The sequence below is a fragment of the Pleurodeles waltl genome, chromosome 5, assembly GCF_031143425.1.
Source record: "Pleurodeles waltl isolate 20211129_DDA chromosome 5, aPleWal1.hap1.20221129, whole genome shotgun sequence".
Classification (NCBI taxonomy): domain Eukaryota; kingdom Metazoa; phylum Chordata; class Amphibia; order Caudata; family Salamandridae; genus Pleurodeles; species Pleurodeles waltl.
The window spans coordinates 793,428,716-793,442,783 of record NC_090444.1 but is presented as its reverse complement, the minus strand read 5'-3'; the positions used below and the strand labels follow the sequence as shown (position 1 = coordinate 793,442,783).

The window sequence follows — 14,068 nt, the reverse complement described above, 5'->3', positions numbered from 1 at the left end:
GAATACAACTGAATGGTTGTATGATGGAACCACGCATGTGGCAACCACGCATGCCTGCCCAACGACCGTGTTGTTTCCACGCATGCCTTTACCAACAATTGTTCGTTGGAAAGGCATGCCTAGTAAAGGCATGTGTGGAAACGGCATGCGTGGAAGTCGAATGCCACCCCCCACCCTAAAAACAAAAGTACCCCGACCTCCCACCTTAAAAGATTACCCCAATGCCCCCCCACCCAACCTGAGCCCTAAAACAGACTCTCACCGCACAAAAATAAAACTACCCAACCCCTAAAAACAAAAATACCCCGACCCCCCGCCTGCCCTAAATAGAAAATTACCCCAACCCCCCACCCCTGCCCCTAAAAACCCTAAACCACCCCACCCGCCCTAAATACAAAATTACCCTGACCCCCACCCCTAAAAACCTACCCATGCCCTAAATACAAAATTACCCCAACACCCCACCCCTAATAACCCTCCCTAAATACAAAATTACTCCAACCCCCGCCCCTAAAACGCCGAACCTCCCCAAGGCCCTAAACACATAATTACCCCAACCCCCACCCCTAAAAACCCAACCCCCCCACCTGCCCTGAATACAAAATTACCCCAACCCCTCCCGCCGCTAAAAACCCGACCCCCACCTTCCCTTAATACAAAATTACCTAAACTCCCCACCCCACCCCTAAAAACCTACCCCGCCCTAAATACAAAATTACCCGACCCCCACCCCTAATAACCCACCCCCACCTGCCCTAACTACAGATTACTCCAAACCCCCACCCACCCCTAAAAACCTGATCCCCCCTGCCCTGAATACAAAATTACCTCAACTCCCATCCCGCCCCTAAAAACCTGACCTCCCCACCTGCCCTGAATACAAAATTACCCCACCCCTAAAAACCCGACACCCCACCCGCCCTAAATACAAAAATACCCCGACCCCACCCCTAAAAACCCATCCACCGCCCTAAATATAAAATTACCCCAACACCCCACTCCCACTCCTAATAACCCGTCCCCACTCACCCTAAATATAAAATTACCCCAATTCCCTCACCCAGGCCCCTAAAAACCTGACCCCCCCACCCACCCTAAATACAATCACCCAACCCCCCCAATACAAAATTACCCCGACTCCCCACCCCGCCCCTAAAAACAAAATAACCCCAACCCCGCCCTAAAAACCACAGTACTGACCTCCCCCCCCCTAAAAACTACCCCAACCCTGCCCCAGCCCCACTTACCTGATCGTGTCCTCTCACAATGGATCTTCTTTTTTCTCTGCCTTAACCACTGCATGTGTGGTTAGGGCAGAGAAAAAGGCCTGCGTTCAGGCAAGCGTTGTTCCGCTTGCGTGAACAACGCAGCCGTGGTTCCGGACGCATTGTTCCAGATCTTTCACCAACTGAATATGTGGGGCTTAATAGATATGAACAATTCTTCCTAGGAGTGGGACTAGTCATAGTGAAATGGGATACTGCACAGAAATCGAGATCAGAGGCCCCGAGATTTACCATGTAGAAAGAAGGATAATTCAATGTAGACTTTTCAAATTACAGATCTATGGAGGCAAGGGGCTGGCTTTAAAAGCACCAGAAGATATGGTAAAAAAGGATGCAATATTGGGCTTTCTCAGTGGGTTAACTACATCGAGAAGCAAGCTAGGGAACGATGTTACTTCTCTGATATACTAATAATCTTAAGTACAGGTTGATCAGAAGGAACAATCTGTGAGAAGTGCAAGTCATTTAAAGAGATTGTTAGAGGCTCTAGGTTCCGTAAGGAATGCCCAAGACCAAAGAAGTACCATTTCAGGATGAAACGAGAAAGTCAAAAAGGGTAGAAACGAAAATGCTAAAATTAGGCACTAGCACAATCTGGTAATTTGTGGAAATGCATTTTCTGTGATTTTTAACCGTTCTATAAAAATTGGTGGACAGAAATTCCACATTAAGAGTGTTCTTATTGCTGCACAAATATTTAAAAAGCAGAGGTGGGAGGTATTAAAGCAGATTTATTTGCAAAGGTTTTCGCCACTACCCAGTGAATGGAACCAAAAGGTTAGGCGTCTCAACATGATGAAGAGTGAAGGAGGAAAAGATGGCACACGGTTCAATATACAAAGGATATGTGCCATCTCTGTTACCTGAAGGTCAGCAATTGCTATTTCCTTTCTTGGGATACTATAGGAGAAAAGACCACATTCTTCTATAATGACGTATACAGGAGGAATAAAGAGAGGTATCTACATCCCTATGGGCTAGAATAACAATATACTGGATGGACTCTTGGGATCTCCCATGACTTTCAGCATTATCCATTACACAGGGGTGTGTCTGGTGGAGAGGGTCTATGTAGATAACTGGGATCAGTCACCAATGCAGTAAATACAGTAGTAACCATTACGACTTATCAGAATATTAAAGATCACGTTGGACACAGTTGAATTTGATTCGGGAAGACAGTTTCTTTGCCAGGTCTCCATTTGAGCAGTTTTACTTATTCCTGTGGGGACTAGTGCCGAACAGAGAGCCAGTGGGGATGTGAATTGGACCAGGAGATTTATAGGTGAAAAAGTGGTTTTGAGGGCTGCAAAGGGGGATGCAGATATCAAGCAGCAAGTTAAGCTTCAGTTAGTTGATCTTAGCAGTTGTGCTAATGCAGGTGTTTGTCTCCACAATGAATCTTTGGCTTCTTGTCAATGGAGACTCTGCAGTGGTGCCTACCCCTAATCCACCTGAGACCGCCACCATCTGTGAGTTTAAATTTCATGTTGTTAGAAATGGGGTCTTTGGTTGACAGTCAGGTTGCCCCCTGTTCAAGCAAGGACCCTCACTCTACTCAGGGTAAAAGATAATCACCCTAAGCTAACCCCTGCTTACCCCCTTGGTAGCTTGGCAGAGCAGTAGGCTTAACTTCAGAGTGCTAGGTGTAAAGTATGTGTACCAACACACACAGTAACTTAATGAAGACACTACAAAATGACAACGCAGGTTTAGAAAAATAGGAAATGTTTATCTAAACAAAAAAAGACCAAAAAGACAAAAATCCACCATACACAAGTCAAGTTATTCATCAAGATGCAAAAAGAGTATTTAAGTAGTTTTAAACACACACTATCACTATTAGCGTGAAAAAGTAACTTGGGTGTGTCAAAAATAACCCTGCACGGGCATCTGCGTGTCAAAAAAGGCTTGCAATGCGTTGATTCCACTCATGAGCGGGACTGTGCGTCGTTTCTCCTTTCGCCAGGTTGGGCGCATCGTTTCTTCTCTCCGCAGGAGAGCGATGCATCGATCCGGTCAGCACTCTCGGGTCCGGGCAGGCCTTGCGTTGTTTTTACACGCCCAGCGGTGCTTGAGTAGGATATTCAGCCGCACAATGATCCAAAAACCACGCAGTGCGGGTTGCGATCTCCCAGCCTCCAACAGTGATGCTGCGCGTCATTTCTCCTGCTCTGGCGTCTATTCTTCAGTCACGTTTACGGCAAGCGTCGATTCTTAGCCACGGAGCTAGCAGCGCGCCGTTTCTTCAGCCACAGAGCGGAGTCGCGTCGATCATTTCCCCGCACGGCGCTCTGTGCGTGGATTTCCTTTCCTTTAGGCTGCCAGCTTCTCCTTTCAGGGTCCCAGGAACTGGATGGGCACCACAGGGCAGAGTAGGAGTCTCTCCAGAGACTCCAGGTGCTGGCAGAGAGAAGTCTTTGCTGTCCCTGAGACTTCAAACAACAGGAGGCAAGCTCTAAATCAAGCCCTTGGAGATTTCTTCTCAAGATGGGAGGCACACAAAGTCCAGTCTTTGCCCTCTTACTCTGTCAGAAGCAGCATCTGCAGGATAGCTCCACAAAGCACAGTCACAGGCAAGGCAGCTCTTCTTCCTCAGCTTTTCAGCAGGCAGAGGTTCCTCTTGTTTCCAGAAGGGTTTCTAAAGTCTGTAGGTTTGGGTGCCCTTCTTATACCCAATTTTTCCTTAGAAGTAGATCTCCTTCAAAGTAAAGTCTCTTTTGAATGTGAAATCCTGCCTTGCCCAGGTCAGGCCCCAGACACTCACCAGGGGGTTGGAGACTGCATTGTGTGAGGGCAGGCACAACCCTTTCAGGTGTGAGTGACCACTCTTCCCCTCCCTCCTAGCACAGATGGCTCATCAGGATATGCAGGATACACCCCAGCTCCCTTTGTGTCACTGTCTAGTGTGAGGTGCAACCAGCCCAACTGTCAAACTGACCCAGACAGGGTATCCACAAACAGGCAGAGTCACAGAAATGGTATAAGCAAGAAAATGCTCACTTTCTAAAAGTGGCATTTTCAAACATACAATCTTAAAATCAACTTTACTAAAAGATGTATTTTTACATTGTGAGCTCAGAGACTCCAAACTCCACATGTCCATCCGCTCCCAAAGGGCATCTACACTTTAATCAGATTTAAAGGTAGCCCCCATATTAACCTATGAGAGGGACAGGCCTTATAAAAGTGAAAAACGAATTTAGCAATATTTCACTGTCAGGACATATAAAACACATTACTATATGTCCTACCTTAACTATATACTGCACCCTGCCCTTGGGGCGACGTAGGGCCGACCTTAGGGGTGTCTGACATGTAGGAAAAGGGAAGGTTTATGCCTGGCAAGTGGGTACACTTGCCAAGTCGAATTTACAGTTAAAACTGTACACACAGACACTGCAGTGGCAAGTCTGAGACAGGATTACAGAGCTACTTGTGTGGGTGGCACAATCAGTGCTGAAGGCCCACTAGTAGCATTTGATTTACAGGCCCTGGGCATCTTTAGTGCAGTGTACTAGGGACTTACTAATAAATCAAATATGCCAGTCATGGATAAGCCAATTACATACACATTTTCTAAAGGAGCACTTGCACTTTAGCACTGGTTAGCAGTGGTAAAGTGCCCAGAGTAACAAAAACAGCAAAATCAGAGTCCAGCACAAATCAACAACCTGGGGAACAGAGGCAAAAAGTTAAGGGAGACCACGCCAAATATGAAAAGTCTAAAACATGTTAACTCTTCGTGATCTTGAACTTCGTATAGAGTAGGAAATGGCATTCAGAGCTGTGACTGCCAGACAGCAAGTACAGCTGAGCTTTGCGTTGCCTCGTGGGTAAATTACACATATTCTGCTCGCCTAGCAGCTCAGCTCAGCCAACCGCACAAGGACATGCTACTTCTAGTCTGCTGGAAAACGTAAACCATGGTCTAAAAGATAACTGGGAACACACCTGCAGCCCCCAGGTATGTAACTGAGCACAGCTTTCAAATGCCCAGTTGCAAGATAGCCACTCCCAATGCAGCTCTTCTAAAAAGCAGCATCTAGGCTGAATGCCCCGGGACTGCCTGAAAGGGTGCAGGCGTTACAAGGTAAAAATTACAAAAAAAGTATCAAAGTGTGTGTGGTGTCATGTTGGAGAGGCTACCTTCACATGAAAAAAAATCATGTTACAGAAAGTCTAGCACACAGGCAATTATATTACTAATAAAAGGCAAACAAGGAATGTTTTCATAAGCAGAATTACAGAATGATGCTTGTGCTAGGCTTCGGATAAGTTGTACTTAGCAGTCTCAGCTGGGTATGTTGTAGAGTGGCTGTTCCTGGTTTGCAAATTAGCAAACAGAAAAAGTTATTAGTAATAAAAAGCAAAAAAGGAATGTTTTCAGAAGCAGAATTACAAAATGATGCTTGTGCTTAAGTTAGGATAAGTTGCTGGTTTTCAACTTTTTGATGTGAAAACAGTGAACTAGTTATGAAGATTAAAGGGAGGAAGAGAATTAGGTCTTCTCAACAAAATGCCAGGTAACTTTAGATCCATTCTGAGGGGTAGGAAGGATATAACATGGCAATTTCCAAGTTAAGGATGCTGAGAATGACTAGGAATTTGAACTGTTTTCTTGAATCTGGGAGTTTGAAGACAGACATTTTTCATTTAGTTCTAGGAAAACTATTCAACTGTAATTAACAAGGCCAAATGCTCTCGATAAGCAAGTTACTTACCTTCCACAATACTTTTTCTGGTAGAGACTATCTAACCGCTAATTCCTCAACTGAGAATATTTCTGAGGAGTCAGACTAGACCTGTAAAATCCTAACAGTACCTCTGTGCGTCAGTAAGGCGCATCTGTCGACTCTGCGTCAACATCATCTGCATCAAAAGTGATGTCACAGTGCCCACATAAGCAACACTCAATTATTTTTTGATTATTTGTGTAATAAACACATTGAGTCACGCAAAAAAAGGTTGATCAGTGTGCAGCATCTAATGGAATATTTTAGGTGATGAGTCGAGTTCACTGAATGAGGAGGATGGGAAGGTCGGTGAGGAATCTGTGGTTAGAGTCTCTACCTGAAAAAGCATTAAAAAAGGTAAGTAGCGTATACTTCCGATAGAGACTTCTAACCGCAGATTCTTCACCTTAAAACAGATAACCACAATACCTCCCCAGAGGTAGGTCTGCAAACTAACTTAAACCAACAATTCCTGGAGGACTGAGCAGGCGAAATGTCTGTCTCGATGGACCTGACTGTCCAAGCAGTAGTGCTTTATGAACATGTGGAGTGGTGCCGACAAGAAAGCTTGGCAGATATCCAGGAGATGTACACTGCACACTAACAGTGGTGGTGTTCTTGGCCCTGTTGGAATGGGCCCTCAATCTCTGAGGGCTGCTGCTTCACCAATACGTAGATCTTAATATACAGCACAATCCATCGAGAGATGGTCCGCTTCTGCATAGCCTTTGTCACCTCAGTGAACCTAATGAAAAGCTGAATGCTCACTCAGTGGTCTTTGGTGCGATCAGTGTAAAAAGGAAAGAGCTCTCTTTAGGTTCAGACCATGGAGTCTCTCTTTCTCTTTAGAAGGGTGAGATGGGGCAACAAATGTTGGAAATGTGTGTTCTGGCTAACATGATAGGGGGTGACCACCTTTCGAAAGAAAGAGGCACAGGTCCAAAGGAAACGTTTGCCTGGGGAAAAAAATATTTGTACAGAGGTTGAACAGATGGAGCCTGAAGGTTGCTGACCTTCCAGGCCGATGTGATAGCCAACAGGAGAACCGTCGATTGTGAAGAGCCACAGAGAGCGGCGGTCCAGAACCTTGATGGGAGAACATATGAGGTACCAGACTGAGGTCCCAGTGAGGCATCACGAAAGAGGTGGGAGGGAACAAATACTGTAAACCTTTCACAAATGTGCCACAACTGGTGACTTGAACATGGAGGACCCATCTGGCAGCTGCTAAAAAACCAAAACAGCCTACAGATAACCTTTAACAGTGCCACAGCAATACCGCCAAAAGAAGAGCAAAAAAAAAGGGGGTGGCACATTGTGTGAGGAATACCACACACGTATCCCAAGGGCAGTTGCATACAATCTTGGTGGTGCGATGCCTGGCTGCCAAGATGCAATCGCATACCTTAGGAGGAAGAAAAAAAAAACTCAGCTGTCGCCACTCAATCTTCAATGGTTTATGTTTAGTACCCTGCCCTGCTGCTGCAACAGAAGATTCTCCTGAAGGGGAAGCCTGACCAGAGGACAGATGCTCATGCTCAGGAGCTTGGGATACCATGCTCAATCCGGATGACTTGGGTCTGGTCTCTCCTGATCTTCTTGAGAACTTTAGGCAGGAATGATATTGGTTGAAAGGTGAAAAGGAGTCCTAAGTTACACTTGAGTTGGAATGCATCTTGGAGCAAGAGTACTTTGCAGATGACATTGCAAGTTCTTGGCAGTCGTGAACAGAGCATGCCAAGGTTCTCCCCATTCTTGGAAGAAACCTTGCACCATCTCCAGATGTATTCACTATTCATGGTCTGCAAGGCATTGATGGCTGAGTTTGTCTGACCTGCCATTCAAGGATCCCTCCAGGTGCTGTACGATGAGGAAAATGTCCTGGCACTACAGTCTACTGCAATACCACATGGCAGCAGTGTTGTTCTTAAACATCTGAAACAGACTTCCTTTTGATGGAGGGAAAGAAGGCATTGAAAGCCAAGTGGCTAGCCCTCAGCCCAAGTAGATTGATGTGGAGTTGAGTTTCTGCCTGAGATCAGAGCCCTCTGATCTTTACCTCTCCCAAGTGGTCAGTCCAACCTAGAAGTGAAGCATTGGCCACCACTGTCCGTTCTGGGTGGGGAAGGGATGGGGGTTTCTCCTTGACTCACTTGTGGTCTGTTAGCCACCACTGCAGATCTTTCACAGTATCCTTTGAAATCCTGACCAGATTGTAAAGATTCTCCTGATGCTGTGCGCACTAGGATATCAGATCCCACTCCAGAGCTCTCATATACTATTGAGCATGCTTCACCAGCAGGATGCAGGAGGTCATCAGAACCAACAGCCTTAGGAGACAGTCTCACCAAAATCCAGGACTAGGGTTGAAACATTGGGATCATAGCCTGAATGTCTTGGATTCTCCAATCCGGAGAGCAGTTATGGAACTGCACTGTATGCAGAATGGCTTAAAAGAAAATATGTGTCAGAGAAAGAGTCAAGTGTGACTGACATTTTCACAGTGAACGCAAATGTTTTGCCATAGTCTGGAGGTGGGCAACGACTGCCTGGGGCGAATCTGCCTTCGGTAGCCAGTCGTCATGGTAGAGAGAGACTGGAACCCCAGACCCAAGATGTGCTGCAACCAGCACCATTACCTTCTTGAACACCTTAGTGGCACTGGTAAGGCAAAAGGGGAGCACAGCTAACTAGAAATGCTCCTGGCCCACTGTGAAACAGCAAATAATGCCAGAAGGCCTGAAAGATGGAGATGTGGAAATATGAGCTCTGCATTTCCAACGCTACCATCCAGTCTCCAGGATCGTGGGCATACAGAACCTGAACTAACATCAGCATCCTGAATTTCTATTTCCTCAGAAAGGCTTTGAGATCTAGTATGAGACAGCACCAGAGATGCTCTGTCTCTGGTGCTGGCACCCTCCCGATAGCTCCAACACAGCCTGCACTTCCTGACAGAGCAAGGAGAGATGCTCCTCAGTCAGCTAATCTGGAAATGGTGGCAAAGGTGGAGGGGTTTCCATGAATGGAAAAGCATGACCCTTCTGCACAATTTGGAGCACCCTCTTTTCAGAGGTGATGTTGCTCCAGTGGGGAAAGTGGTGCTGAGAGGATGACTGCAGTGTAGAGGGCTCACTAAAGCATCCTGTAGGATGCAGCAGCCAGAGGGGTGGGGGACTAAATAGCGTGATGGGCAGGACTCTAGCATCTTTTCCGGGCTCCTCAACTCCAGCCATGAAAAGGCCAGGTAGTCTGCTGGGCTGGGCGGTAAGACCAACATTGCGGGCGCCCACAGGCATCCAGAACGTCTGTTGAAGGGTAGAAAGGACTGCTACTGTGAGTAGAAAGCCAAAAAGACCCAGGGACTTAGTGGTGGCTTGGCTTTCAGGGAACCGTTCCAGTGCCATATCAACTACGTCACCAAACAAAGGGAAGCCATTGAATGGCATGTCAATGAGGGGCGTCTGAACGTCCACTGACAATTCAGTGGACTGTAATCAGGCACAGCAGTGGAGCACAACCGTAGAGGCAATGGCCCAACCCAGGGAGTCTGTGTTGTCCAGTCGACACCTGATGGCAAATTTTGCTGCATTCTGGCTATCTATCATGGCTCAGTTGAGGATGACGTGGCCCTCCTCAGGGGACAGTTGCATGTCCAAGTTTCACAGAGCATGGGAGTATCTGTTACAATGCAAAACTGATGGAAACAAAAATACTCTTCCCAAAGGTATCCACCCAATTGGAACTCCTTCCTGGAGGGGTGGAAAAGAATGTGTTAAGGTTGCTATTGGTCATAGAGTCCTGGGCTAACAGAATCTCTGGGTAAGGATGATGGGAGAGGAAGGTTGGATCGTCAGGAGTAAGCGATAGCGATCAGCAATCATGCGATACACGAGTCCACATGCAAGGTTTTCCTAAGGCCCCCAGAAGAATGTCTGTGAGGGCCTCATTAAAGAGGAGCAAGGGCTCGGCCGAGCTGGCCCCCTGAGTGAAACACCTTCATCAAAACATTAGTTTTGACCTGGACGACAGACAGTTGTAGTTCAAGGACCTCGGCTACTCTGCACATTCCAACGGCAAAGGATACGTTCTCTGCTGAAACAGGGCCCAGAGGGCAAAGCATGTCTTTGGAGGCAGGGAAGATGTTGATGCCACTGGCGCCACCCAGCTCTTCATGCCACTTGTCACTGGGCCCAATTTAGAACCGGTGGACTCATTACTCTGTCACAACGGTGATGAATATCCCAGCCACTGAGCTCTAAATTCCTTTCTATCCCTTGGGATTTCGATTTTTGCGGCAGGATATCGGTCACCATTGTGACACAGTAACCCATCCGCCAGTGGAAATGGGGCTGTTGAGAATATTGGCACCCGTGATGGTGTCAATCCAGATATAGAGGCAGATCCAGAAGGCCCGGCTGGCATCAGGGGAGAGCCCACCGGCAGTAACTCAGCCAGGGCACCTCATGGCTACTTTGGGCTCGTAAGTGCGCCAGAGGGAGTCGGTGGCCTGAAAATGGAATGCTTGGCATCAAATAATTCCTTTAACTTGGCTGGCATCCCTCTGGGTCTGAGGAACACTGGGTAGTGCAGAGCCAGCCCAGATGCTGGCTCTGCAGGTGGAGTGTAGGAGCAGGGTCTTGCACTCAACCTAGTCTTAGGAGTTGTGCCCTGACCCCAGGCACAAGTGACAAAGTAAGTGGGGATCAGACATCTACAAGTGATTGTATAAAAATAGTCCACAAAAGGTCAAAAAAGCTGGTCAAAATAACGACAGAGGTAGCCATTCTGGTGTGAAATGAAAGAAACCGATTTCAGCACGCCGGAAAGGCGCTTATGTGGGCACAACAAACTCATTTCTGACACAGTCGACGCTGAGCCTACGACACCACCTGCCAGCATGCAGAGGTACTACTCAAGGTTTTCGAGTTCCAGTATGAGGCATGGAGAATATCCTAAAGTGAGCAATCTGTGGTTAGATTATCCATCAGAAGTACTGCTATCATCTGGTGATAATTTATAAAATTTTGATTTTTATGGTATTAAATATTTTTATATAACAAAAAATACTTGTTGTGGCTTTTGAATCATTTTGAAGTACATTTAACCAGTTTGCAGTGTAACATCTCAAGGCACAGTTATCATCTGAAGATTGATTTCCCAATATCCCATATCTGGTTTACTTTAATTTGTCTATGCAAGCATTTTTTTTTTTTACTGTGTTGCTTATTAGTTCCACAAAACCTACATGTACTTTCTCATAAGGCTGCCTTTTCACGGATGCTAATCTACTAAAGGTGAGCCAAGTTTGCTCTCACCGAGAGTGGTACATCACCTTTTTGAGCAATACAACTCAATCGCAGCTCCCCCTTTTATTTGATTTTTTCAGAAATAGAACCTGTTATGGTAGTTTTGTAGAAGCACCCCTTTGCCAAAAACTCCACTAACTGACAGTTATCTGAATCAGTCAATCAGCAGATCCTCTGCACATTTTAATTTGTAATGGTGGAGAGTGAGCAGATGAATAGGGTGAAGTGACCAGTAGTATTTTCGAATGAGGGAGTGACTGAAATCTTTAAGGAAATGTTGACAGATTCTGGGGGAACAGATGACGACAAAACTATGCACAGTTGTAATAAAATAATGCTGGCCTAGCCTCAAGTTCATGCATATGTATCCTATTTACAACTATCTCCTTTAATATATCATATGTGAACAACATATCCATTGCGAGCCTGGAGCCACTTCCTGTACATTGCTGCATTAGAAAATGATCATGGGACTGTGACAATGAAACCCACTTAACGTATACCACCACTTAACACTTAAAGTGGAACCATTAGATGTACAGGTTGCTTTGAAGACTCACCTTCCTCCACCTAGCTCTAGAGATACCAGATCCCCATTGATGAAATAAGAATTGTCTCCAGTCCACTTAAACACCTGTGAAACCAAAAAGACAACATCACAGTTCAGTAAAAACAGAGGTTTGGCAAACTTTTTGAAAAAGAGTATTGCACTGTGCATAAAAAAGAAGTGAAGGCGAACAGCAGGTTTGTGCACTTACCTTGAAATCAGGAGTGAATGTGTAAAGAAAAGTTTCTCCTGTTCCATAATAGTGGTCGCTGAACTTAAAAGGATGAGTTGCATATGCTCCGAACACCTGTTAGTATACGGGGAGTAAAACATTATTATATCATATCTGAAGAAAAACATGGAAGAAGATAAAATAATACATTTGTTTTATAGATCGATCATTCTATTTTGAGGCTATTATTAAGGTATAGAGAATATTTAATAAAAAAGACCTATATTTAGGCAATTTAGTGGAGAAAAATGGCACCAATAAACATTTTAGTTTGCAAAATATACACAAAAATATCCTTGTTTCCTTCATTGCAACAAAAAAAAAAATCATAAAAAGAACACTGGTTTTAAAAAGGGTTAGGGTAATCTTAAGCATTATAGTCTGGCTACTATTAAAGTGAAGGGTGAGGTTTCCATATACAGTTTGAATTTGAGTTACAGTTATAATAAAAAAGGGGTTAGTGTTTGTGAGAAACTGAGTGTTATCGTTAGTTTGGAAGAGAGATGGTGACTGCTGTTCCTCAATAAGACAATTGTTTATATAAGTTTTTTCTCCCAGGCCAAGTGCAAATTTTCAGTAATTGTGTTTCTAACAGACGGATTTCTGTAACTGAATTGCATCAATATGGCATTCACCCAAAACACATAGATCTACAATAGCGATGTAATATGCACACTGTCGTAAATACGACAAGGACCTGCAATGAAGGGTGCCTTTTAATATTTTACCTTTTATTACAGAAAATAGTAGGTAAACGGGTAGCAAAATACACATCTAACGTCAAGATTAACCACAACTTCGGGTGATCATTTTCAGGTGATCTGCCATTTTATCATTAAAGTGTGGCTGCTGAGCAGAATTTGTAACATTTGTATGACTGAGCTACAGACACTGTATTTGCAACCCCTGGCCTCAGAGGTGGCAAATTCGGTGCCAGAAACACAGGAGCAGATTGTTGTAATGGACATTGGTTGGGGCTGCAATCTCATTTTTTTGTCAATTTTTATTCCACTAATAGTGAATAATACTAACATATCAGTCACTATTAATATAATAAAAAATGGAATACAGGTAGCTGGAATATGACCGTCCATAGCAGTTGAGGTAAGTAAAAGAAAATAATAAATGCATGGTGTGTGCACGCATGAGGGTGAGTGTTTATGTGAGAGTGTGGGTATTTGTCGGCATGTGTGTGTGAGTGGATGTAAATGAAAAAACATTTATGTGATGTCACTTCCGCTACCCCTAGCCTTCTTGGGAACCGACGTTCATGACCCTGCTTCTATAAAATACCCTTCATCCCCTATTGATTCCTCTACAAAATATATCAAGGGTTTGCACAAAGCTTATTTTACCAGTACACCACTAAAAACATGGACAGTGACTGCTTGTGCACAGACGTGGGTCTCGGGCTCACTATGCCACTGGATTCAAGATAGCCTGGCTGAGGAAAGGTGTTACCCTGAAACTTGTCCCAAGATGCTTGTTTCTGGTCTAGGGAGGACCTGGCCTGCCAGTTTGGGCTGGATTGTTCCCATGGGGAACAGAATTAAGGTTGATTTGCATAGGGCTGGGTCCAAACTGGAATGGCATGGCAAGCAAAATAAACTGATGGATTAAACCCAGATCTGTGACTGGGGGTGAATGTTTGATTCGTTCTGCATTTCGTGCATTATCTGTTCAGTAGCACACCGCTTTAAACAAAAACATGTCAGCTCTTGCAGCAACTCACCTTGCACTGCTATTTACCACACATATTATATTACTCATTACATCTTCTATAACATTAATAATATCACTGCAACATTTGCAATGAAGTTATAGATGAGAAAATAGTGCATGGAGGGGCGTGAGTTATAGTTACCTTAGGATACGATTTCTAGATACTTGAGACAATTGTAACCAGTGAAATTCTATGGTTTTTAGTGTTTAAAACATAACACTGTTAATGAATATTT

The 14,068-nt window shown here is 44.8% G+C and overlaps 1 protein-coding gene across 6 annotated transcripts in view; it reads right to left on the bottom strand.

The window, feature by feature from the left end:
- Positions 1 to 14,068, bottom strand: part of NCOA7 (nuclear receptor coactivator 7) — a 934,107-nt gene that overhangs the window by 6,014 nt on the left and 914,025 nt on the right. For all 6 annotated transcript variants that reach the window (XM_069234813.1, XM_069234809.1, XM_069234810.1 and 3 more), the window contains 2 exons: positions 12,090 to 12,185; positions 11,892 to 11,965 (listed from right to left, as the gene is read on the bottom strand). In XM_069234813.1, coding sequence (XP_069090914.1) covers positions 11,892 to 11,965; positions 12,090 to 12,185 — 170 coding nt within the window. The remainder of the gene's footprint in view (positions 1 to 11,891; positions 11,966 to 12,089; positions 12,186 to 14,068) is intronic.